This window comes from Vanellus vanellus (genome assembly GCF_965231255.1).
Source record: "Vanellus vanellus genome assembly, chromosome: 18".
Taxonomy (NCBI): Eukaryota; Metazoa; Chordata; class Aves; order Charadriiformes; family Charadriidae; genus Vanellus; species Vanellus vanellus.
Window position 1 is genome coordinate 4,025,631 of NC_138923.1, and position 25,603 is coordinate 4,051,233.

Consider the following 25,603-nt stretch of genomic DNA (forward strand, 5'->3'; position numbering starts at 1 on the left):
AACGCTAAGATGCCTGTGCTGTCTTTAAGACCTTGTTGGATACAGCGACAGACAAGACAGAAGCCTTTTAGGTGCAGCGTTGCGTGGCACCCATTGTGGGATTGCTTCATCCAAACTTAGTCTTTCTGGCTGGGATCTTCTTAAATGTATGGTGACATTGGGCATCTCCGCGCTGATGCCCCGATTCCAGCATTTTCCTGGAGCATTTTGTGAGAGGAGGGGCAAGGTGGAAACAAAGCTCGTTCTTCTCTGCAAATTGTGCCCCAGAGAGGGTTCCTGGAATTGGACACCCCAAATTATCAGCCATTACTAAAAATAGTGGCCTTGAGAGCTCAGTGCAGTAAACCAGATAATTTATTCACAGTGGTACAGATTTTTTTTAAAATGTAAGACCAGTTGCAGATGTAATGACAATAGAGGAAATTAGCTCATGATGGGATTTTAGAAAGAGGCTAGTGGAAATATGTTCAGTAATGTTCAGTTATTAAACCATTAAAGATCCCACTAGAGACCAGCTAGTAGGATTTCTCATAATCTGAAGTGGCTTAAGGCAAAACACAGAGCCCCTAAGGAGGGAAATGACAAAATGTTCCTTTGGAATAGTCACCTCATCTCCTCGCCCATCTCGCTGCACGGCGTGCGTGAGAGCACATACGTCTCTCTCCTGCGTATGCAACGTGGACGTACAGGCTCCCTCCCTCCTCCCGAGGAGCAGCTCCCCGGGACGACCGCAGTGCCCCGGGACGGCCGCAGCCCCCGTGCCCTTACCCTCCAAAGGGGAGCTTCGGCGAGGAGGGATGGTAGAGGTGAAACCAGAGAAATCTGCAAACATCTGTGTTCACTTGGGGCCCAATCTAAGCCCTACTGAAAATGTACATAATAACTTCCACTGGCTTCGGGAGCCTTTGGATTGGGCGCTGCGAGCGTCTGCTCCCATGGCTCTGTTTACCATTTTGGTGGGATTACATGGAAGTGGGATGGTATTAAGTTCTGAAAATCGAGTCTTGGCTCAGGCCTGTTGAAAGGAAATCCTAGAGGTCGGGTCTGGATTTGGAGAAGCTGAAGAACGTTATTCTGCCAAGTTGATGACCCTAAATTGGGAAGAGCCTTCTGCCCGCGGGGAGAGCCGAGCCTGGCGAAGAGAGCAGCAGCCAAAGTGCTCCCAGTCCCAGCAATGAATAATCGCCATGCAAAGGGTGAGGGATGGTTGTTGGGGTCCGAGACCCTGTGCAGGCGTTTCTCCTGCAGTGTGGTCCGAGCCAGCGCTGGAGCCCACGTGGATGCTGCCACCAGTGGTCCTGCGCGGAGAAGCCATGGCACAACCGGGATGTCGTTAACAGTGTGAGTAATCAGGCAGTGCTCATCGAGAGGCGCAATGCAACAGGCAAAGGTTCGCCAGTGATGATGATGGCCTTTAAAGCAATTAACCTGTCCTAACCTGCCTGCCTGTTTTCTCCCTGCCATGCCGGTACACCGGAGCACTGTCCTCAGGTGGTGGATACTGACACCATTCCCATGAAATCAATGGAGAAGTGCTGGCTTCCAGCGGTTGGGAATGGGGCTTTCTGCATCTCATATCCCAGATCTTTCCTTCCTCAGTCAGAGCTAAGAGCCTCCCCTCCTCTGGTGGCCGCATCTGGGCTTCGTGTTGAGAAGCGCTCCCGTCTCAGCTTCAGGTCCGATCACGGCGGTGCAGAAGCAAACACAACGGATTTTCCCCCTCCTTCTCTGCTTCTAATGGCAACCAGGTGCTCTGACACATAACCTGTGCGCTGCCGTGAAATTGCCTGTCTAGTGCAAATGCCCCCATGAGGCCCTGGGCCTCTAGGATTTACTTTATCCCAGGATTTGGAACCCAATCTCATTTAGATACTCCATTTATATCATCCACCTTAAAAATTCATTATTTTTGGGTTTTTTTGTTTAAACATGAAAGTAGAAAATTGACTCTTGACATTTAATTTTCCTTTTCTTTTGAGAAAAAAAAAACAAGAAATATCTTTAAGGCCTTAGCTGCAAACTTTGTTTTTTATTAAATGTGCTACCGTGTTTTAAATTGGTACCAGGGCAAATACTTGAATGATTATATCAAAGTCTGCTGGAGATGATCAGTTGCATATATATCTATATGTTTGCTACTTGAAAACCTTCTTGCACGAAGGACAGAAGAGAGCAGTCTGTGTAAAAAACAAATGTTCAAAACAAAATGTGTTTAAGGTCCTCAGCAGGACCGGTGTTCCAGAGCAGGGATGCTGGAGCCAGGCGGGTAGTCCTGCGCCAGCCCGTCGTGTGCAGGCAGGGAGCTGGTCTGAGCAGCCGGCGCACACGTTTGCAATTCAGAGGAACACACAAGCAGCCGAGTTGCAGTGGTTTAAACCTGGAGTATTTTGCTGAAGCCTCTAAAGTTACTTGAGATTTACACCAGCGTAAGCGAGAGCAGAGCTGTAGACCAATTGCCTGTTTTGGTTTTATGGTGATTATGCGAGTTGGTGGTGACTTAGGTTCGTAGAAGTATTTCATGGAGCAAAGGTTAGGGGCTGACCTGCTGGAGAGCAGCTCTGTGGAAAGGGCCCTGGGAGTCTTGGTGGCCAACAGGATGCCCATGAGCCAGCAATGTGCCCTGGTGGTCAAGAAGGCCAATGGCATCCTGGGGGGCATCAAGAAGAGTGTGGCCAGCAGGTGGAGGGAGGTCATCCTCCCACTCCGCTCTGCCCCGGGGAGGCCACATCTGGAGCACTGTGTCCAGTTCGGGGCTCCCCAGGTCCAGAAGGACAGGGAACTGCTGGAGAGGGTCCAGCAAAGGGCTACAGAGATGATGGGGGCACTGGAGCATCTTTCTGATGAGGAAAGGCTGAGGGAGTTGGGGCTCTTGAGTCTGGAGAAGAGAAGACTGAGGGGGGATCTTATCAATGCTTATCAATCCTTCAAGGGTGGGTGCCGGGGGGATGGGAACAGGCTTTTCTCAGTGGTGCCCAGTGACAGAACAAGAGGGAACGGGCACAAACTTGACCATAGGCAGTTCCATCTCAGCCTGAGGAGGGACTTCCCTCCTGTGGGGGCGGCAGAGCACTGGCACAGCTGCCCAGAGAGGGGGGGAGTCTCCCCCTCTGGAGCCATTCCAAACCCGCCTGGATGTGTCCTGTGCCACTGCTGGAGGTGCCCCTGCTCTGGCGGGGGGTGGCACTGGGGGAGCTCCAGAGGGCCCTTCCAACCCTGACTGGTCTGGGATTCTCTGAAAGTTTTTTTTTCCTTTTGCTAATAGGTTGGATCCCTCAACCTTTGACTTCAGTCTCAAATACATGGGGCCTCCATGGTGTTGCGTAAGGGGGTAATGTGGTTGGTTTAGGTGCAGGTAGAAATCCCTTCCTGATACAGTCAGAAGCAAAAGTTGAGTGTGGGCATTGTCTTGGTGCCACCACTTTGATTGGTGACACTGGGCTTCAGAGAGCAGAGCCACCTCACGGTACAACCCGTACCCCACCAGGTGTTCAGCTGGGATGATCTGTTCTGGTCATTGGCTGCTCTGTTGTTCTTCCTCAGAAATACCCAGTTCAGGTTTAAGTGGGGTTTGGGAGCAGAAATCCGCCGTACAGTCCCTGCTCTCTCATCCAACTTCAACTACCCCGTTCCGATTTGCTTGTAAACAAATCATAAAAAAGCCGGAGGGCACAGAGCAAACCCACCGCCCCTGTTGGGACCTATCTCGTCATGGACAGAGAGAAGAACCTCTCCAAGGCCGCTTCCTCGGCATTGATGTCTTCTGAGTCAGCTCGGCATCTGAGAGAGAGGCAGGAGACTTGTTTTGAGGCCTTTGCACCTGCCATGTCGCTGGGCTTATCCAAACAGCGAGAGATCGGACCGCAGCTGAAAAAACAGCCCGTCGCAAGAGCCCGGGATTTTTGACGTCCTTCTTTTGTTTACAGCATCCCGCCCCTCCTCTCTCCCGACTGCAGAGCTGGGCAGGAATTCTCTTCATTATCTTCTGCCGTGCTTCTCATGCCATTTTTATTAAAAGAAGGAAAGGCAAGGCGAGGGGGAGCGTGTGCGAGAGAGGAGATAAAAGTAGAAAACGCTCATATTTGTACAGTCAACGGCGATGCAGGAAAAAGGATGGGAGTTGGGGAGCAGATCTATTCAGCTTGTCCTCAAGCGACCTCATCCCCTGGGTTGCTCTTTATCAATTGCTTTTGGAACACCTGAGAATGGGGGAAACATCCCAGTGGCATTGCCGAGAGGTAAAACCCAGTGCAGTTTAATGACCCGCTCTCGAAGCAGCAATGAAGAGAGCAGTGGTTGTTCCTCCCATGTAGAAACGTTGAGCCCCGGTTCAGTGCTCAGCACTGGAAGGCTCTAAACATGTCTGAGCAGTGCGGCGCTTCTTCACTGAGTTGGTGGATAATTGGGGTATTTCAGGACCTCTTTAAGTAATGTTGGGTGTTTCGGTGGCTGTGAGCGGCCCATGGGATGGACTGGACAGCTCCAGGCTGTGGAGGACGGGACAGGAGATGGTGTAGACCTTCAGCTCTTCCGCATGTGGTTGTATTCAGTCCACCTTGCGCAGCTGATCCGGAGCATTGCAACAAGTCAAGATACCGGGTCGCTGCTGTTCGCTGCCAGCAGATTTCCTGTGTTGCTTGGCAAGGCTTCCTTGCTAGGGAAGAAGAGCAAAGGTGACAGTGTTAGAGGGAAACGGGGACGTTGCAGGCAGACTGGGGCTCATTCTGGGCCACGGAGAGCTGACCGGGAAATGTTGTCTTCTGGCTCGAGAGTTTGGTGGCTGTTTAAGGTCAAAGGAAGATGGGTGAGGAGGTTTGAGGTGTGGAATTCACCTGTTTCACATGACAGTGCCTGTGACAGCCGTAATTTAATTGGGGATGCCTGAGACTCTGTCATCTCGTCCTTAAATAACAGGAACGCTGTCTGCTTTCGTTGCTTTCTGGCCATTTATGTTTTCGTAGGGCAGAAGCTGGGATCAGCCTTAAGGATATTTTCCATTTTGTTGGAAACAAGTCTTCACTGCATAAAACCCCTCCCTGCTGTTATTTGTAACAGGAAAACCGTCCGTGCCATTGTCATAGGGAGAGATGTTTGCTTTCCCTCGGTGCTTTCACTGCATCTCGAGCGTGTTCCGTGTCCTCAGCTGCTGAAGCCCCTCCGTGGGCACAGAGCAGATGTGGTTGGGGCAGCGTCAGCCCTTGCAGGTCTGCTGGCACTCAAGGGCGTGCGCGGTGCTACTGTAAATTCAATGATCCATTAAACCCACCTTGGTCCGAGTAGAAAACAACTTCCCAGAGGTATAATTTTTCCCGTAAGTTTTACCGGGAACACCCAAACTGAAAGCAGAGGTCCCTTGCCTGGGGGCCGCAGCAAGATTAACTCAACTGCCCAGCCTCCCCAGTAAAAACAGGAAAAGAATTAGAGGGTTTTATATTTCTGACCCTGGATCCGTCACTCGCCACAGCAGACAGGAAAGTTGCCCTCGTGGTATTTCACACGGCACGTCCTAATTCCCCCTCTAAGCAGAGGGCTTGAGTCATTGCTTTTTAATAAGACTGCCTCCCCACGGGCGGAAGCTGCAGCGATCAATGCGGCTTACTCAGTTCTCGAAAAGGTCATTAAAAGACCATAGATATAAATTTAAAGGAGTGTTTGTTCACATCCTTAATGTTAAAGATGTTCTTCGGTCTCACTTCCTTAAGTAGCATCGTATGAAGCCGGCATGCGTCGGACCTGCCTGACAGCAGAGCGGGAAGAGCACGTTATTGCTGGGAGTGTGCCACCAGCTCTGAGGCAAGGCAGGAGAGAAAATAAATGGTCAAAAATCTCACTTTTATCACCACTCCGAGCTGAGCTTGTCTTGCCAACATCTCCAGATACAGTCTGTAATATCGACCTTGGTGCCCCATAACTAAATAGGAGAGAATAAATCCTTTTTTTAGGTTTTTTTTTCCCCCTTGTTCCTGCGTTCCTGCCTCCCTCCCTCACTATGGTACTGGATTACTGCTCAAAGTATTGCACATACCATCCTTTTAGCAGCTGTATTTTTCCGAAATCTGGGTACTGTGAAGGAATGCTAAAGCTCTCGGTTGCTGCCGATATGATATATTTAACAGTTCAGGAGGACAGAAGTATCTCAAGTTCCAGTTGTTGAGACTTGTGAAACGCCACATCCAGACAGTCGGCTGCAATCAGGTTTTTGCCATGAGTTGCATCGAGCCGGGGTGAGCTGAAAGCGTGATGGCTTGAGTTTTGAGTTTCTAAGGAGGCTTTCTGGTGCTTCAGTCGAGGCACATCTCCGGCCCTGATTGCGTGACGCTGGAGAACACCTCTGGAGCACACGGGCTCCCATTCCTGATCTCCTTTGGGCGTAGCTGGTTTGTCGGTGCTGCCCTGGGGGTGACAGCCTGGGGCTTTGTGACAGCCCGGGGCTTCTCTGCCGTCCCCAGCGCGGGGAAGGTTGTGAGTCTCCAGGTCGCTCTCGCTGGGCTGTCCGAAAGGGGAGGCGAGGTGAGGATGGGGAGGATTGGCCCCGTGGCTGCGGTGTGGGACTGGAGAGCTCGCCCCTGGTCCTGGCGTTGCGTTACAGGAACCGTATGTCTCCAGGCATTTCTCTGCCCTTTCTCTGTGTTTTAACCTAAGACATGGATATTATGTTCATAGCTCATGGGGTATTGTGAGCATAAATAACTTAATAGCTATTTTGTACCCAAGCTGCACCGAAGTAAGGGATGACAGGCGGTGCAAATACCTAAATGGATGTGTAAGAAGTCAGGTATTTTGCTCACCACCTATTTTAGGAAGAAATGACCTTTTTTCCCCCCTGTCACTAAACTATAGGATCATGTGCCCATTAGGACGTACCACTTTTCCAGAAGCTTTCCATTTTTGAGCAGCAGGCTGCAGTTGGGAATCTCCTCTTGCCAGTGTGTAGCAGGTGACAGGATTAGACCAAAACCCACCGCCACGAAGCCAGCGGTCACCCTTCTCCGACGTCCGCGGTGTCTCTCCCCATACGCAGTTTTGCATTCACAATCCATACCGTTAAATACACCGGGGTTCTCCCCACCTAATAACTTTCGTGTCCAGTTTTCTGTCTTATTCACCCACATACACATTCATCTCCAGTCACCTAATAATTCAAAAACACCATATTCTCTCCCGTGCTTAATTTAGTACTATGCCTTCTTCCATTATGTTCTGCCAACTTCCCGCCCTGTACATAAACAAATGTGAACTTTTCCTGTTTTCCGTTTGCTTACATGTGCACACAAGCAGACACAAACACTCCCCCACGCTGCAACACGCTGCCGAGGCACACTTTCTGCTCTTAGCCCAATCCCTCCCCGTCACCTGTAGCTGGTGGTGGAAATCACAGAAAAAAATCAGAATCTGGAGACTCCTATTTTTCACTCGCGCTTATGATCTCGGCACATCAGAAAGCAGCGTGGATTTATTTATTTTGTAGCTGTTATAGCTGCCCAAGCTGTTCATTTGTTAACAGTCTTTTCTAAGAATTGAACTTTTTTGTGGTTAGCAGATCCCCAGTGACAAAATCCACATTTCTGCAAGTATACTTGTTAATCTTAAATATTTTACAAATGGTTTTGAGAAAGAACTTGAGAAATAACTGCTCTTTAATAATCAAAGCTTCCCTCTGCCTTGATTTCATCAGTATATATCAGAAACTTCCTGTCTTAATGAGTGGATTTTCCGGGAATGAAATCTAGAGGAAACCATCAGTGTGTGTTTGGCCACTTAAGTTACTTCCTATTACTTTTTTCTTTCTTTTTTTTTTTTTTTTATACAGGTCCCAAGGCAGAAATTTGCAATTTTTCACTTTAATTGAATAAACACTCTTACCAATATCTGGGTAGATGTCTCTCCAATCTGTAGGTGAATTAATTCACTGTTTGTGCCACATGAACTCTGAAATGTAGCTAAGAGGAGCTACAGGCTGTTGCCCACAGGAATCAGGTGACGAAGCAACGGGGAAGCCGGCTGCGTTGTGTTTTCGTCCCACGGAGTTTCCCTCCCCACTTCAAGTGTGGTACCAAAGAGTGAAATCCCAGTGGTGTCCTCATGCAGTTCTTCCAGTGACAGTTATTTTGCAGGCACGGTGTCCATGAGAAACGGCTTTGTTGTAAAACAGAATGTGTGATATTGGAGTTTTAAGTCATGCTTGTTAATTTAATGAATGTTGTAAGGAGATACTTATTTCGCGAACTTGAAGATTTGGGTAACTACGGTCCATTGATACCTACTTCAATGGCCTTGTTGCTCTGTGTAGCAGACAGATCTCTTCGTAGAACACACTTCATTAATACATGATTTTTGACCAAGTTCCTGTGACAACAAGGCAGGTATATTACTGCCAGTAATTGGGGCAATATGAGCGTAGTAAGTAGAGGACTGGCGTGGGTTAGGAAGGAGCTGGGTTGCGTTATGGGCTCTGCAATTAGCCTGATTGATGACTTCGAGCAAATCCTTTTGCCTTCGCCGCTCCGTGGCTTTACAAATCGGCACAATGAGGATAATGGTAATGAGTTTCTTTGTGGAACGTTTTGCGTTCTGATAATGTAAAAGACATTGTAAAAGAGCTAAACATTTATATTAGGCTTATATTATTTCTGTATTGCATATAAAAAATTATTGCTCATTTACAGATGCACAGGATTTAGGTAATTATGGCTTTGCATAAATATGTAATAGTTTGCTAATTCTTTCTGTGAATATTTCGATGCTAATACTGCAATCCCGTGCTGTGGTATGGGTCCTATTTTTTGTGCTCTCCTGGAGAGGAAGAAACCTTCTTTTTAACTCTACTATTTTAATACCCATATGCAAAGTGGATAATTTATTTATCTCTCCCTGAAACATCCCCACTCCAACTCTGTCTTAAATCAATAGGCAAATTCCCACCGGCTCCAGCTGCAGTTGGGTTGAGCTCAGGGCTGTTCGGGAAGTAATCAGCGTTTACAGGGTATTTTAAGTTCCTTAAATGAGCTATGCCCCAAACTTGCAGGTAACGCCGTCCCTGCCGGGGAGGGATGGAGCAGGAGCATCCATGGGTGAGCCCAGAGGAGCGCAGGGCTGGTTTCTCAAGTGCTGCAGCACTGTCACTGTCGGTGATGCTCCGACCATATCCCGCTGCACGTGGTGAGGAATGATACTCTGCCATGGCGTCAGCGCAATGCCGTCTCTCCAGCGGGTATAGATGTAAGCAGCAGCGCACCAAACTGTGGTCAGCAGCAAACAGTTTAGCTGTCAAATAGTCAAGAGTTGCGCCTCTTTCAGGGTTGGGCATAAATCAAGTGTGGACGTAGGTAGCGCTGATTGCGCTCACAAGTAAAAGACACCCAACCAAAAATTAAGCCCATCAAGATGAGGTAGGAATATTCTGAGGACCTGATTGAACTAAAACTTGCTTTTTTTGGCAGCTAACCCCCATTTCAGTACTTTCTTCTCTGCCCTTTTCTACTGCCTTTGTTGTACCGATCACTTAATATTTTTTGTCTTGCAGGGAACTGAGCGATAGGACCACGTACACATACCAGGTCATCATTGTTTCCGGGACGGAGGAGAGCGAGCCTTCCCCCGCGCTCGTGTATATCTCTGGAAGTGGATACTGTGGAGACGGGATTATCCAAACGTAAGTCTTGGAGTGAGCAAACAGATAAATCTGAGCACATCTCCTCAGCCAGAATCTGAGACTAGAAAGGAGTTGATGACCTCTGATGTCTCCTTAGTTTAGGCCGGCTCTCATCTGTAGATAATGACTCATGTGCTTGATGATTACCAGGATGATGACATTTAATTGGAACTTAGGCCCTGCTATCCTGGCACCAGTAGATACAGACAGAGATACAGATAATGGAGTCCAGACAGCGGGATCGATGTGAAAGCACGCAATATGCTGTTTGTGCTGTTTGTTGGTGTATCCGTATCTTTATACATGTATATGACATTTCCTATATGGAGCTGAAGCAAGTGCTGGAAGAATTCAGGCAGCCTTTGGTGCTGTCCTTGCAGGTGGAGTCCCCTGTGCCTGGCAGCCGGCGGAGAGGGTAGAACCCCTGCCGCGTGGTGGGCCGGGTTCCTGCTGCAGCCTCTGGTTTGCCTGACCAGCGGAGCTGGGATGTGTTTGGAGGTGACAGATTTGAACTCAAAGGGGAGAGCGCTGGGAATCGCCCGTTCTCAATCAGCTCCTCCCTCTCGCCGGCTGCCAAGCCCCAGACCACTGAGAATGTAAAACAATCATTCACAGCGATGTTCGGGTTTCTTCTTTTACTATGTTGGCCCTGAAGGCCACCTGCTTCAAAGCTTCCTGGCATTAGATAATTTAATTATTTAAACTATGGAAGCAACAACAAGCAAGTGCTTAATCCAGCCAGTATTATTTTCTTGAAATAATGCTGATCAGCAATCACATAGTACAGCTCTGTCAGATGATACACCTGGCAGCAAGTATTTGCAGGATGAGGCCCAATAGGGAGGGAAATCAAAGAGAACAATCAAACGACATATGAATCCAGGGCAGTCTTGGAGAGAGAGGTGGAGAAAGACAGATTAATTTTGCTTTCCATAACTTTTCTCCTACTGTTATGTTTGCACATTCCTCAAACATCACTTGTGGCTTTGCAGCAAGCGTCGAACAATAGCTGAGCTGCCTCAGGAGCGAGCAGGAACCAGACTGTGACACAGCTTGGTTGGTTGTGGCCCCATTTGCAGCTGTGGCAGCCCCTTTCTCATCTGGTTCGCACTCTTCTCCCCACACGCCGCTGCGGCCATGCGGGCTGGCGCAAGGCAGGACCCTGTCCCCGACACCACCTGCTCACTGTGGACCGCTCTCCTCCGAGTGCTGTCACCTGGAGTGGGCCAGCGCCAGGCTTTCTGCCTCGTTATTCCCATGCTGGGGTCACAGTCTGGCCCTTCCAGATTTAATACAAAGAGTTTTGGAGGTTCCTGTTCTCTTTTTCCCCACCTGCTGAGTTGCAGCCACACCAGCTATGAAGGAAGTTGCTCATATCCTCATCAGAGAACAGCGAGCGGTATCCACATGTGCAGGAGAGAGATGGCCAGGCAAGCTTGTGAACCAGCAATGATGAAAGTCAGGGCTGGAGGAGAAGGGGAGAGGGATTTTAAGGGTCAGCACACAAAGCCCCGCCGTACTGGATCTCGGGGCTTTGGGGTTCTGCAGAGGGGTTGCGGCGATTGTTGGGGTGATGCCATTTGCCATCTGACTCCTTTTTGCCTGTGTGTGCCCTGCCTACAGAGACTTGGGGGAAGAATGCGATGATATGAATAAGATCAACGGTGATGGCTGCTCCCTATTCTGCCTGCAGGAGTTATCCTTTAATTGCATCGGTAAGTCTGGCCCTTCCACTCACGGTGGGCAGTAGCTCTACGTAGAGCGTAAGGAAAAAATCAACAGTATTTTCAGCATTTCTAGCTGAAGAGTTGTCATGGAAGAGAGAAAAAAAGGTGGAATTTGTAGGTTTGAAAGGCGAACATATCTTCCCAGCTTCTGGTCATTTGGATGGGAAATTGGTTCTGCTGGCTTTGAAACAGCCTGGGACTTAGGGCTAAGTCAGCCATTGTGGGACTGATCCGAAGCCCATTGAAGTCAGTGGGTGGTTTTCCAGTGGCTTCAATAGGCTTTAGATCTGGCTACGTGAGAAGACATGAACTGATTTTTTCTGGTAAACAGGAGGAGGAGTGAAAGGGGAAGGGACTGAGACCAGAAGCAAGTCCAGCTGAGGTCACACCTCCTTTGAGTTGCAAATCAATATCTGAGGATCAAAGGTCCAGCTAATCCCCTTTTTCAGAGGTGAAAACTACTTAATCAGATTTCATTTGCAAGCCTGGTTTGCTCTGATTAGCAAAACCTGTAAGCACAATGGCCGGAAGATGCTCGAGCTATCGGGGATAGCAGGGCTGCAGTTGTGAGCTTTACATATTTATTAAGCTCTCTAGGAATGCTGGGGGCAGAGGAGGGAAAAGGAGACCGATTTATGTTGCTCCTTCTGTGGGGTAGCCCTGCGTTGCAGGGTTGCATTTCCCAAACGGGGCTCAGTGAGGTCTGGGGAAGGATGAAACATGCAGAGCTTCTGAAACCCAAGTTAATGGTTACAAAGGGTCAGCTTTTCCTCAAGAGATTTTATGAGATTCCTTATCTGGACTGACCAAGCAAATACGTTGTCCCATCTAGTGATCCCATGCCTTCAGCTCAGGGCATCAGTCCTAAGCAGATAAGTTAACGTTGGCGAGACTGAAATTTACTCTCTTTGGCAAATGGACAATTATCTTTTGTGCCTGGAGCAGCATATAAAGGACCTCGCAGGGACCATGTTTCCATGGGTGGTGAGCTGAAGACTGCTTGTCTCGTCGTAATGGCTACGTTTTTACTTCAGCATCCCAGGCTGTGGGACTTGAGGCCTGATTTGGCGATGTACTTATTTACATATTTGCATATGTAAATTGCTCTATTGAAATCTGAGCGTGTTTATGGTTGAGGCTAATTGGTGGTCTTGAAGTTACATTTGTGTTTGAAGTTCCTTGCTGCCTTTGAGCCTCCAGCACTGGAAGATATTAGTCATAATATTTTGAAAGTGAGATAAACACTTATGTAAATGTTTTGGGTTCTCCAAAACTCAGGCATAATGCGAGGCCGGTTCCAGCAAGGGTTTGGGTTGGAGCTGTATGACTGCATCTGTGTCGCCCTGCTCGGCAGCAGGTCAGAGCTCCTTGGTCCAGGTCTGGACCAAAGTAGACCACTTCCCAGTGTTACGTTAGGACACGACCCGGGTCCTGTCTACACTGGTTCTCAAGGAAACGGGATTGTGTGGGCTGGGCAGGAACTGCATCATGCTCCAAGTAAGTCCATGGACAGGACTAAGAGCGGGGAGTCCCAAGCCTTGGGCCGCACTGCGGTGTCCTGCCAGGTGAGCGCTGGAGCCTGTGTACATCTTCCTCTCTGGTGTCAGCAGCAGGGCTGGTTAAGAGCATGGAAAAAGCCTGTCTGACAGAGATATGATTAGAAAATGAAGCAACTAAAACACAGACACAGATTTTTCTACGCCCTTACATAGGAAGTGGTTTTTCAGATTTGCCTGTGTTGAAAGGGAAAGGGGAATTCCAGAGGTAAGAGGTTGGTTGGTTGTCATGGGCTTTGGAAGTTCGTGTTTTTGCACAGGTCCTGGATTACAAAAGCGAATGAAATCAAATTCAGTCGTTCACGAAATACTGAATGTGGGGGTTCACTTAGGTGAATCAAATGAACTGAATCAGTGGAAAGGTGCGTGGACCCAGACCTCAGAAAAGGGTTTCTTGTGTGCCTTTACAATTGTGGCGGTGACGGCCTCTGTGTGCACGCAGGGTCTGCGAGGGTGGATCGGCTGCGGGCGTTTTGGGGCAAGCGCTGCCTTCATCGAGTCCCTCGGAAAGGTTCAGAGAAGGTAACACCAGTGAAACAAGCCCTGTTGGCTTTTACGGGAGCTGCACCCCCAAGAATTAGGACGTTAAGAGCAAAAGGGAAATTGCTGGCTAAGCTTTCAGACGGATGAATGGTGCTGACTTGTATTCTGTTTTAACATACCAAGCATTAAAATCTCACCAGAAAACATAAAGAAGTCGAGGAAGCAAGTGGCTGTACATATCAGCTGTGGCTGTACGTATTATCTAATAAATAACAATTAAAAAGAGCAGAAATTCAGCGTTCTCCATAATCTAATAATATCAAGACCGGATCCTCTGCCTTTAGCCAAACAAAAGACGTCTTTGAGACTGGTGGGGAATTTTCTTGGAAAATACAGAATGCTTGGGTCCCTCTTTGAGGAGCACAAAACAAGAAGTGTAATTTATTTCCATGTTTACAAGGCTAACACATGTTATAATCCTGTAGGACAACAAGTAATTATTTCAGACAGTGTTATTTTTGCAGTGATGTTCTCGTTGTGTTATGTAGCTCTTTAGAGCCCCGGGAATCGCTCCCCTTCACTGAAGAATTCAGAGAGCCTCAAACACATGTTCGGAGGCTTTGCTGAATTGGGGGCCTCAGGGTTTGATCTGGGGAATGCTTCCTTCCAGGCATGTTTCGGAACTACCACAAGGCATTCTTTAGACTTCAGCAAATGTAACCGCAACAGTGAATGCAGCGCTTGCGACAAATTGTCTGCAGGATTGGGTCCCACGGGGCTGAAAATAATCACTAAACGTTTTGTTTGCGAAGGCAGGGCTGAAGGGGTGTCGGGGGGGTGGGGGGGTGTCCATAGCAGGAGCTTTGATAGCGAAGCCCGAGTGGGCTTCTTCCTTCTGAAGCAGAGACCACGCGACTCGCCTCACTTGGTAGAAGAGAAACACACCCGAGCCCACAAACACCATCAAGCTTTAGATTTAGAGCCATGAATCACAGCATCGTTTAGGTTGGAAGGGGTCTCTGGTCCAAGGAGGGCCAACTTCAAAGTTAGATCTCGCTTCAAATTTGGAGCATGTTGCTCAGGGCCGTGTTCTGGCTGTCTCCAAGGACGGAGGCAGCCTCTTTGCAGGTGTCCCTCGGCCTCTCTTGCTCCCTTTGCCTTTTAGGATCATGAGGGTTATGAGGTTTTTTTAATTGGTCCTACTTCCCTTTGAATACATGGCACAAGGCTCTCAAGACACTTTGCGCTAGTGCCTGTAATAAAATTAGACCCTTTTTTTCCTTTTGGTTTCTCGGTTTTGTTTTCCCTCCTCCTTTCCTCTCTAATCAGATAAGAGTGGATCAATCTGCTGTGCCCCGGGAGGAGGGGCGCGGGGGAAGGAAGGAGGGAGGCAGGGGAGAAGACTGTGTGGTCTTACTGTCAGGCTGTCCTGGCCTTCGCCGAACACAAAGCCGAGTAACAGAAAACAGATAAGATTAATAGCGTTTTCTTCCTGCAACGTGCTGAAGAGCGACAGTGAGATTAATTAATTAATTAATGAAAGCATCTGGCAGTGCGCCTTTTTTAAGTTCTGCGGTACACTCTCCCTTCCCCATCCTGAAATTTATCATCTCTACTTTTTTTTTTTAACACCCCCTCCCCTCCCCCCCCCCTTTTTTTGCGTAGCGGCTTTTGCATATTTTATCTCCTCCGCACAGAATTTGGTCCCGCGGGGGAAGTTTCACTTTGCCTTTTGATTTGTGGGAGACGGGCGAGTCAAAGTCGTGTCCGCTGTGACTGATGCTCCCCTCTCCTACCTCTTGGCTGCTTTTCTTTCACCTTGCTCTTGATTACTCCCGGGATAACTGATTTTTGCGATTACCGCGGATCTTGGCCAAGTCCAAGCCGATGTGTCGTGTGTAAAACAGGCCCCAGTCATAAGAGTTACGATTTGCAGTTGTGGGAACCCAGAGCTTTTTAGGACTTGATCCGTTCCCACCGGAGCGTTGAGAAATGGGTGTCTAACAAGCAGCTGAGCACCTCCTCCTCGGTACGCGCTCTCCCGCACACCAACGGTGTACACATGCGTCGAGATATATGTACGGACATTGAAAAAGAGCGCTGCTTTCATTTGCATTCCTTTTGTTGAGTGTGATGTGCATTATGCATTGATTTAGCTCGCCGGTGCTGAAGAAAGAGAAGGATGTAATACAAAAGATGCAGAGATCAATAAAAAAGAAGGGAGGGGGAGAGAAGGTAATATGAAAAGAGATGAGTAAAGGCTGATAGACACATTGAAACACAGCTGGGAAGTAGCTCGAGAACTTCTATCTACCCTTAAGTTTGCCGGGTAATTTACGGGGTTTGCAGTCGCATCTTATTTGGGTTATTATTGCTACACTTTATCTATGTTGCTTATAAGGGACTCTCCGCTAAAGCCTTTTCACAGCAAAACAGGGCAGCGCTCCCGCTGACGTCCACGTGCGAGTGGTCCCGCTGAAGAATGCGGATGTTTCAGGTTAGAGACACGTCTCCGTGGTTTGTTGCATCGGGGCCTCGGGGATGTAAAATACAAAGAAGAGGCACAGAGTAGAGGAAAAGAGAAAATAAGTATATCTAGCTCTTGAATTTGCCACCAGTTTGTGGCATGCTTGAAGCATTAGTCGCCAGTGGTTGTTCAGGGAGAGGTATGATTTTAATTTGCCAATGGTCCTTAAACACCTTGTCTTTCGCCCCTGCTTGGCCTCAAGTGTTTTTTTGCTGCCTTACAAATCTGGATCTGTCCGCCTCCTCCTCCTCCTCCTCCTCGGCCTCTCCCTCCAGCTGTGAGCCTTACCTTTGTGGGAGCTCTATCCTTTACCTCTCCCATTATCCATAAATTAAGCATAGCACTTTCTCCTAATCTTATTGTTTGGCGGGCTGCATTGCATTCAGGGAAATGATTAATATTCATGAGCTTGCTATCTCTGTTTGGTGCATAATCCTCTAGGGAAATTGCAGTGTTAAATGAGTGACACAAACCTAATTTTATATGTCTTTTCTTTCCTTTCTTTCTTTTTCCTTTTTTCCCCCTTTCTGACAGAGGAGTAATGTGCTTAAAATAAATTGATGGATGACCATCCATATTCATTGCGGGCATGCTTTGCGAGCGCGCCGCGCTCCCATCCTCTCCCCCTCCCTTCCTCATACCCCGGCACAGGAACACGGCTTTGACTGCCGAAGCCGCGGCCCCACACAGCAGCTAATGGTGGTTTCGCCTCCTTTCACCCACGTTAAATAGGCCTTGGCTGACCCCGCCGAGGGCTTTCAGGAGAACAACGGCACGGGAGAAACCCAGCCACCTTGCAAGAGAGACTCGGCACCTCACAGGGCAGCAATAAGACTAAAGCATGGAGCAAGGAGCTTGGGAAAGAGAATTGCTGTTGATAAAGAAGCTGAGGTTCTCGAGGCGAATTTCGTAGCAAATAGCAATGAATTTACCGAGCGGGGCTATTCGGATGATATTTGTGTGAGTCCTTCAGCTTAAGGCAAATACTTTGAAGCTGTTTCCTGCAGCTCATGGGAGTGTGGCTACATGTTCTGAAATGTCTAAGCACTCATTTGGCAAGTTAGTAATCACAGCATCGTCATAAAGTCTCTTAAAGTGATTTTCAGACTGTCATCGTTAATAGCGCAATCTTAGCAGGGCCAGCTGAGCCGCAGAGCGGGGAGCGCAGGCATCTCAGGCAGCGAAACACAAAGGACAGATGCTTTTTTGTGGGGGAGAATGTGGGCTGGAGTGGTATTTGCCTGCATTTTTCCCTAGGCCAGTGACTCCAGCCCAGCTCAATCCAGCTTTGGTTTTTAGGACACAGCTCCAATGAGAGCCCGACAGAAGAATGACTCCTTTGCTTGTTGCATCCCTCGCGCATTACTCTCCGTGGATCAGAGAGGCTTCCACGGCCGGGCGTGCTTCCCTCCTTAGAGCATCCTCTGTGACTCAACAGCAGCTCGCGGTGCTTAGAAGGTGATGCTGAGCACAAGACCTTCCTTTGCGATACCAGCCGACCACACGCACAAACAAGCAGTTTGTTTTCCTCGGGGAATGGCACCACTGGGATTTTTCTCTGGGGTTCCTTCCCAGCCTCCCAAGCGCGGGGGCCGGGGGTCCAGAAGGGCTGTAAGGGGGCCGTAGCGGTGTCTGCCTTGTGTGGCAGAAGCCTCGAGACTTTTCAGTCAAGCGGTCTCCGATTTTAGCTGATAAACCCCTGTAAGTCTGAGGGAATATTGAAATTTTCTCCGCACGGCTTTTCTGATTTATTTTCCCACCCAGGGAGGGAAAGGAGATTAGTTGGGAAGAGGGCGCGTGTTGTCGTGCGTTTATAACACGCCTGATTGCCGGGACGGGGGGACGGCCGCGTTGGCTCCTGTTGGCTAGCCGCAGAGCAGATAAGGTCTGACTACCACTGCCAGCGATGGAAAATATCCTTTCGCTTTAGTGACAGAGGCTCGTGTTCTTGGAGGTGAAATATCAAATTTCCATGCCGGGCTCTGCCGGGGAGTTGTAATTGTATCTGTCTGCAGCACGCAGATCAATTGCATAATTATTGTGCGCCGACCGCTATATCATACCGATGAGCCGCGTCACGCCAGACAAAGAACAAGCCCAGGAATGTATTTCCACGGAGCAGCTGAATTACCAGGGAGCCGCGCTCCGCAAATGCATTATGCCCGCCTGCTCGGTTCAGGAGATGCTCAGACGCGATTGTCATATTGTACAGAAAAAAGCCTCCTGCGCGGAGGCCCCTGGATGTTCCGCAGTAGATTGCAACACCGGCGTTGCCTTCATTTCCAAGGTGTCTGTTTTATTTCATTGAAGGAAAACGTCACAATTTATTGATATGCGACTTTATTCGGAAAGGTCTGCCCAAGCTCTGTGTAATGATTTTCCTCTTTTCAAATCAGCATATCCAGGAAGGAAAATAACTCTCGAATATTTTACTGTAGCAGGAAATATCTCTGTCTCTGGCTCCTTCAATATTAAAGAAGAGATTAGCAGATATCCTGGAAGCAGGCCATGTTATTCACTCTCTTCCCACTGAAGCCAAAGGTGAAACTCCCATAGAAATAAATGGAGCAGGTTCTGCGATCGCTCAGCCGCCGGGTTCATGTGATCTGCAGTGGAATTGTTTCTCCTTTTGTGATAGAAACCTCTGGATACGTTTCTTCTCATCTGTGAATGCAAACAGCGGTGCTGGAGGTGCCGATTCAGTGACGCGGTGGTAAAATCATGCTCCTGCAGAAGTCGCTGACTTCGGTGAGGCTGTGATGTGGTCCTCGCCGTGGCCGAAAAGGCCTGCGCGCCTCTGGACAGACCTTCCAGGGGTTAAAATGCAAAGCTTGCTCCGTTCCAAGAATTTGTTACTCTGAGACAATGCTTCTGCATTTTTGTCCCCCCCTTTTTTTCTTTCTTTTTTTTTTTTTCTCGGACAAATAGTTATGTGGCATGAGGTTGTTATAGTTGGAAACATCCCTAAGCAAACAGCTGAGCTTAAAAATACTCTTTTTTTTTTTTTTTTTTTTTGGTCTGGCCTTTTAAAAAAATAGTAGTTATTGCACAAAAGAAGACTATGCCGATGCCAATCACTGGGTTGTAGCTGAAAACAGGAAGCCGCCCCGAGTGTCTGTCCCCAGCACTTTGACCATGCGGCTCGGACACGAAAAGCCTCGTTGGAGGATGAGCCCTCTGCTCTGAATTGGATCTCTTTATCTCTCTCTCTCTCTCTTTTTTTTTTTTTTTTTTTTTTTTTGATGAGGTGGAAGGCTGCCTATCACAGATAAGTGTATATCCTGCATGTCTGCTTCCTGTTCTCTACCAGATTTCATTCATTTCAGCGGTGATTTTCTAACCTGGCTCTGAGCAGGTGACTGTGATGGGGAGTACCTGCTCATCCAGACCCGGTCTGGCAGGCGCTTCCCAGGTGCTCCCTAAATCCTCTGCCTTACCTCGTTCATCCTTTCATTTCTGAACCCCAGAGGAGGGGGTTGTGTTTCGATACAAAAGGCTGCCTTTTGCTGCTGCGCTTGGACAGCTGAAGAAGCAAAGAGAAATGGAGTTTGTGTCATTTTCTGGTGCAACACACAAGAGCCCCAAGATCGTTCTGGATCTTGAAGCCCAGCTGCGATAGTAAGCAGACCACGGCTTTCCAGTCTGTTTCCCCAACAAATTCCCCTTCTCCGGGTTGACGGCTGCCACAGAGCTTTCAGGGATTCCCAGACGTCACAGAAACCTTCGCTGAACCAGAGACTGCCTTTTCCCAAAGCAAGGGCAAGAGAGGGACTTTGGTTTGACCCCAACATTTTTGTGCCTTCAGTAAGAACTTTGTCATGGAAAAGGAGCTTGGGCTGCCTGAATGAATACGTGTTCCACGAGTTCAGCTCAGGATCCGTCAGCATCTGTTGTCAGTCCCCCAGAGACGCTGTCTCCTGCTGCCAGGTGCTACGCCTGCAGACATTTTACTGTTCTAGATTGAAGCTGGATTTCCAGGCAACGGCTTTTTAATTTTTTGAATGCATTTTTCCTTGAGGACAAATCAGATTTCCTTCGTGTTCCCTTCTTCCATATCTCCTTCAAATCAGATTCAGCTTTGAAGTGAGAAGTCCACGGTGTTGAGGACCGTAGTCCATGCTGCACGCCATATGTGACCAATGCATCGCTATGACCTTCACCAGGTCTTGGGAGCCTATAAATCTCTGCGGAGACAAAATTTAGCTCACATTACCGAGGCCCTGGATGCATTTCATGTCACAGTAGTTGAGAGGAGAGCGGAAAAGGCATTTTGCACCATTATGGAAATAAAGATGTTAGCTACTGCTTCCTAGAAATATACCGCTCCTGACACTGCCCTCCCCGGCTTTGAGCCTGTAGGACTCTACTGATTTAACTGAGCTGTGTTCACACCACTGTGGAAAGGGAAGAAGCCTGTTAGTTTTTATTTTGTGAGGGCAATCGTAGGAAGAAACAATCTGGTCGTTCTTCACTTTGCTCATGAAAATGTAAAGCCTAACGTGTAACCTGCCGAGCATCCAAGATCGCAGGAAGGATCAGGAGTCAGAGCTGCTGCTGGAAGGGAGAACCTCTGCTTCTTTTCGGCACCCCACCCAGTGATGCGCCACATTTGGCTGTTGTAGGTTGATGCCCTCCATCAGCCCCCTCACCAGTGTCTGGGAAGGATTCAAAAAAGACCCTCTTTTTGCCATCACCCAGCAGGAGGAAGCTCACGGGCAAGAAAAGTCTTCCCCTCCTCTCACCAGCGCTCCCCTCGGAGCATGGCGTTGCACGCTTCGGGGCGGCGTGTCAGTAGTAGGACTTGCAGGTCTTCCTTAAAATGAAACTTGGGTTGCAAAGCCACTTTCCCCCGTCGTTTTTCAAAGCACACAAAAGCGAGTGGGTACCGAATCTCTCAGCCTCTGTGCAAGGTGCCATCCCACCAGCGAACCTGCGCTGCGATGGAGGGCAGGGAGCAGCGGTGCTGTGATGGAGGGCAGGGTGCTGCGGTGCTGCCATGGAGGGCATGATGCTGCGGTGCTGCCATGGAGGGCAGGGTGCTGCGGCGCTGCCATGGAGGGCATGATGCTGCGGTGCTGCCATGGAGGGCATGATGCTGCGGCGCTGCCATGGAGGGCATGATGCTGCGGTGCTGCCATGGAGGGCAGGGTGCTGCGGTGCTGCCATGGAAGGCATGATGCTGCGGTGCTGCCATGGAGGGCAGGGTGCTGCGGTGCTGCCATGGAAGGCATGATGCTGCGGTGCTGCCATGGAGGGCAGGGTGCTGCGGTGCTGCCATGGAGGGCAGGGTGCTGCGGTGCTGCCATGGAGGGCAGGGTGCTGCGGCGCTGCCATGGAGGGCAGGGTGCTGCGGCGCTGCCATGGAGGGCAGGGTGCTGCGGCGCTGCCATGGAAGGCATGATGCTGCGGTGCTGCCATGGAGGGCAGGGTGCTGCGGTGCTGCCATGGAAGGCATGATGCTGCGGTGCTGCCATGGAGGGCAGGGTGCTGCGGTGCTGCCATGGAAGGCATGATGCTGCGGTGCTGCCATGGAGGGCAGGGTGCTGCGGTGCTGCCATGGAGGGCAGGGTGCTGCGGCGCTGCCATGGAGGGCAGGGTGCTGCGGCGCTGCCATGGAAGGCATGATGCTGCGGTGCTGCCATGGAGGGCAGGGTGCTGCGGTGCTGCCACGGAGGGCAGGGAGCTGCCGCACTCCAGGAGCGGCACGGCAGAAAGGCGCATGACGGTGCAGTTCAGTAAGACTTTGTTAATCATTTAGGCAGTCTCCATTTAATTCAGACATCTCAGTCTCTCCATTCGGTTCCTCCCTCGGGTTTTGCAGACTCCGAGCAGACAGATTTATTGGGGTCTTAAGCATAATCAGGAACAAATTAGCCTCTGTTAGGATCACACACTGGCCTGGATCACAGCAAGTCACAGGCTGCCTTCCCATCCATGTGAGTATGAATTAAGTCATCGGATTGGAGTAGGTCTTGAGTATTCTTTTATCCCAAATACATGATCTTATCAGAAGCCCATTACGTTTATCATCGCATTAGGAGGGAACATTTGGAGCCAGTGCAGGAGTATGCTGCTATATAAATGTTGTGCTTACTTCAGTGCCTGTCGCGAAAATAAGTCAGTGCTTCAGGAAGGCTGGGGAAACACTGCCTAAACACACGCGCCTAAAACTGGGCTGTGAGTTTCTGGGTATGAGTCTGCACCAGTGGGGCGGCGGCACTGGGGATGTGTAAAGAGAGCGTACATGTGTTTGTGTGTCAGTGTTTCCGTCGGCGTGGGTGTGGAGCAGGATGCATTTGGGTGCCGGTGCTTCACTGTAAGTGCATATCTGACTGTGCATGTGTTTATAGGCTGAAGGTTGGGTCTTTTTAATATGGTAGGTCTTTTCTTTTTTTTTTTTTTTTTTTCCCCCTTTTTACAGAAATAAGCTCCTTTTCATAAAACAACAAGGAAAGTCTTTTTCCAAAAATACATATTTTCATGTGTTTGGGATTTGTTTTTGAGGATTTTCGATTGCTGACCACAGTCTTCCCAGAGCTGAATATTTCTCAGAGATTTCTGCTGAGACTGTCGCTCAAACTGGGACATAGTTCTCTGAGGCGAGCGAGCCGCGTCGCTTTATCCCGCTGTTCCTGGGCTCAGCAGAGAGCTTGCCCACGCTTTGGTACCTCTCTACAGAGAGAGGAGCGGAACGAGAGATGCAGAAGGATAAGGTGAGGGAACCAAGAGCTTGTCTCCACGCCTGTCCCAGTTACACGCTGGCTCTGCCCCTTCCTCGAGCGTGTCTCTCCCAGGGGCGAGGGAGCCGCGCTGGTGTAGCACTGTGCCGGCATTAGTAATCCCTGCAGAGAAACAAGGTATGTTACAGGGATGTCCGAACTGGGGCTCTCGGGGCACGTAGGGTTCATGACCAGTTCCCGGCTGGGTGACTATCAGATGAGGAGCAGCAGGGCTCTGCTGGCATCGGGGCTGTTGGGCAATCCGGCCGTGGGAGGAGGCAAGGCAGTGGGGCCGCTGGGGCCAGCACTGCTGGGTTGCCTTAGGGCCCATCTGCACATCCACCCGAGTAATGGGACACCCCGGGGAGCCATTGTCATCTTTTGTCTGTGAAGCACTCTCCCAAGCGCTCCTCCTCCCAGCTCCTCGAGGTGTGTGGTATATGTTTGGTGGCTCCCGGCCATATGAAGATTTTAAGATGTGACATGTAGGGTCAAGAAGTTTGGCCACCCCGGGAATAATCGCTGCACTCATACCGCTGAATGGCTTCCAGATTCGTGCTGGCTCCTTTTCGCCAGCTCAGAGTACTGGCCCAGCAAATACACAGTTCCCCACACTCATCCACGTACACAAGTTGGCCGCAGAGGTCGTGGTGAAATGAAACCATAACGATGTTCTTCCCTGGTAGACTTCTCCATTCTTTCAAACTCACACTCTCTTAAGGACCTGGAAGTTTGCACGGGGAATTGGGAAGAAGGGAGGGGAAAAGGAGTGAAAGTCATTAAATAATTGAATTGCAATAAACTTATTTTTTTCTGGCTCGTGATGGTATTTCACTGTGTAAACTAGGAGGAAAAATAAACAGGGGATTTAGTAGTTTGGAAGTAGCTCAAAATTGAGCAGCCGTTGGATTTTCTGACACCTAGCTTGAGATAGTCCAATGCTACCGACAGGACTCTCCTTAGGGATCGTTTCCATCGGTCCAGCTAGCAGCTCTGGCTAATTTCCTACCGTTTTTTCAGCAGGCTTATTTGCCAGACAAAAATACAACAGGCTGTCAGAACTGGATACCTCTGGGGACTGGCAATGATAATACAATACAAAATAGGATACCAACAGGTCAAAGGTTTCCATTTCACAGAGTACTCTAATGACTGAAAGTCATTATTGCTATGCAGTCTGTTTGAAAAGAGTAGATGGATCTCAGTTCAGTTTTTAATGGGCCAATGTTACAGAAACAACCTCAAAAATTTGGCATCTTTGTTGGCAGTCTCATTAGAGAAGCCACAGAATAAATGGACAAGGATAATAAAGTCTCCTGCTGCTTTTGATCCTTTCAGGTCAAATCGGAGTCGTGTTGGTTGAAGCTATGCGTGTATGTGGGAAGCTTCCCCTCACACTGCGTGTACTGTATCTGCTCTTTGGATAAACAGATCTGCTTGGCCCTTTGGTCACTACAACTGTGAACTTGGCAGGTTTTGCAATCCCGAAATTCACAGTTGCTGTTGTTGTTGTTGTTGTTGTTTTGCAGATATCTTTTAAAAACAAAAAGGGAAATATTGTAGACCAGACCCTCTGTTGGCGTTTTTCCATCCAAGTTGGTGGAATTATGCCAACACCCACATTGTCTCTCTATGTATTTTCTATCCCCGCTTTCTTCTGTTTCCATGCTTTTAAATGGAGAGAAATGAAAATAAGCAGAAAATCCCTTACATTATGAAATATTCTGGGGGAGATGCCCAGTACAAAAGTTGACTGTTCTTGCTTGGCTTTCTTAAAATCACCTTGCTGTTGCCTAGAAGTGACCAATGCTTTCACTTCCCAGGGACCTGGTCCAGCAGATACACAACCACAGATATTAACAGGTCCTAGCAACTAAATTGCTGACGTGTAGCCAGTCCTTTGCGATTTCTCTTCTCTGCTTTCTCCTGGCAGATGAACCCAGCAGGTGCTATTTCCATGACGGTGATGGAGTATGTGAGGAATTTGAGCGAATGACCAGCATCAAAGACTGTGGCGTTTACACTCCCAAAGGCTTCCTCGATCAGTGGGCTTCCAATGTCTCCGTCTCACATCACAGTGACCAGCAGTGTCCCGGATGGGTGGTCATCGGTCAGCCGGCAGCAACCCAGGTAAGGAAAGGCATACTCCATTTCCTCTCTTGCGAAGCCAAGTCCAGCAAGGAGCAACGTTCACGAGCGTAGCTACATGGTCAGTGTTCGTGTGTGATGTTACCCCTGCCTGGTAACTCACCACTTCACCAAGGAAGCTCCTGACAGCACTTTTCCTCTTTCTGAGCCTGGTTAGTAGTGATAAGTTGAAATTCATTTCCGATCATCCAACTAAAAACTGGCTGAAGTCTTGGCCTGCTTTATTCAGTAAACTGAATGAAGTGTAGGAGTTACCTACTTTGTAGGAGTCATCTCGACTAACTTTCATCACCTAAAAGCCTAGACAGGCTCTCTGCCGCTAGTACTATCTTGTGGCAATGAACTCTGAAGGCTAATGCCGAATAATACAAAAGGGTATTCTTTCTTTTTTAATAGTTTTGTGTTTTCTGTCTCCTAGTTTCATAAAAGCACCCTATCGTTCTGTTCTGAGAAAGGTCCCATCCATTCGCGAAGCCATTCATTAGCTTTAACCCGCTTCTTACATATCTTCTTCATAGCGTAAATAGCTCCAGTTACCATAACTTTACATTTTGTCTCCCTGAGATAATTAGATCCAAATGAGTTCAGAAAGACAGAATTCCTGGAAAACAGAGCTGTACACGATGCAGATGCAACAGTCCAGAGGCAACCCACTGACTCGGGAAAGCCCGTAGTGCTTATTGTTGGGTTTTCAGTGGATACAGCAGGGAAAGGATCATCGTATAGAAGAGCTGCTTCATATATTCCTTCATCAGCATCCACCGTTGTCCCTTGCTAGAGACAGAGCAGTGGAC

At 48.9% G+C, this 25,603-nt stretch overlaps 1 protein-coding gene across 1 annotated transcript in view; it reads left to right on the plus strand.

Annotated features, from left to right (window-relative positions):
* Positions 1-25,603, plus strand: part of PAPPA (pappalysin 1) — a gene marked incomplete at its 3' end in the record, with an annotated part of 182,185 nt that overhangs the window by 84,025 nt on the left and 72,557 nt on the right. The window contains exons 8-10 of the mRNA XM_082492634.1: positions 9,521-9,649; positions 11,273-11,364; positions 24,595-24,791. Of these exons, the coding sequence (XP_082348760.1) occupies positions 9,521-9,649; positions 11,273-11,364; positions 24,595-24,791 (418 nt within the window). The remainder of the gene's footprint in view (positions 1-9,520; positions 9,650-11,272; positions 11,365-24,594; positions 24,792-25,603) is intronic.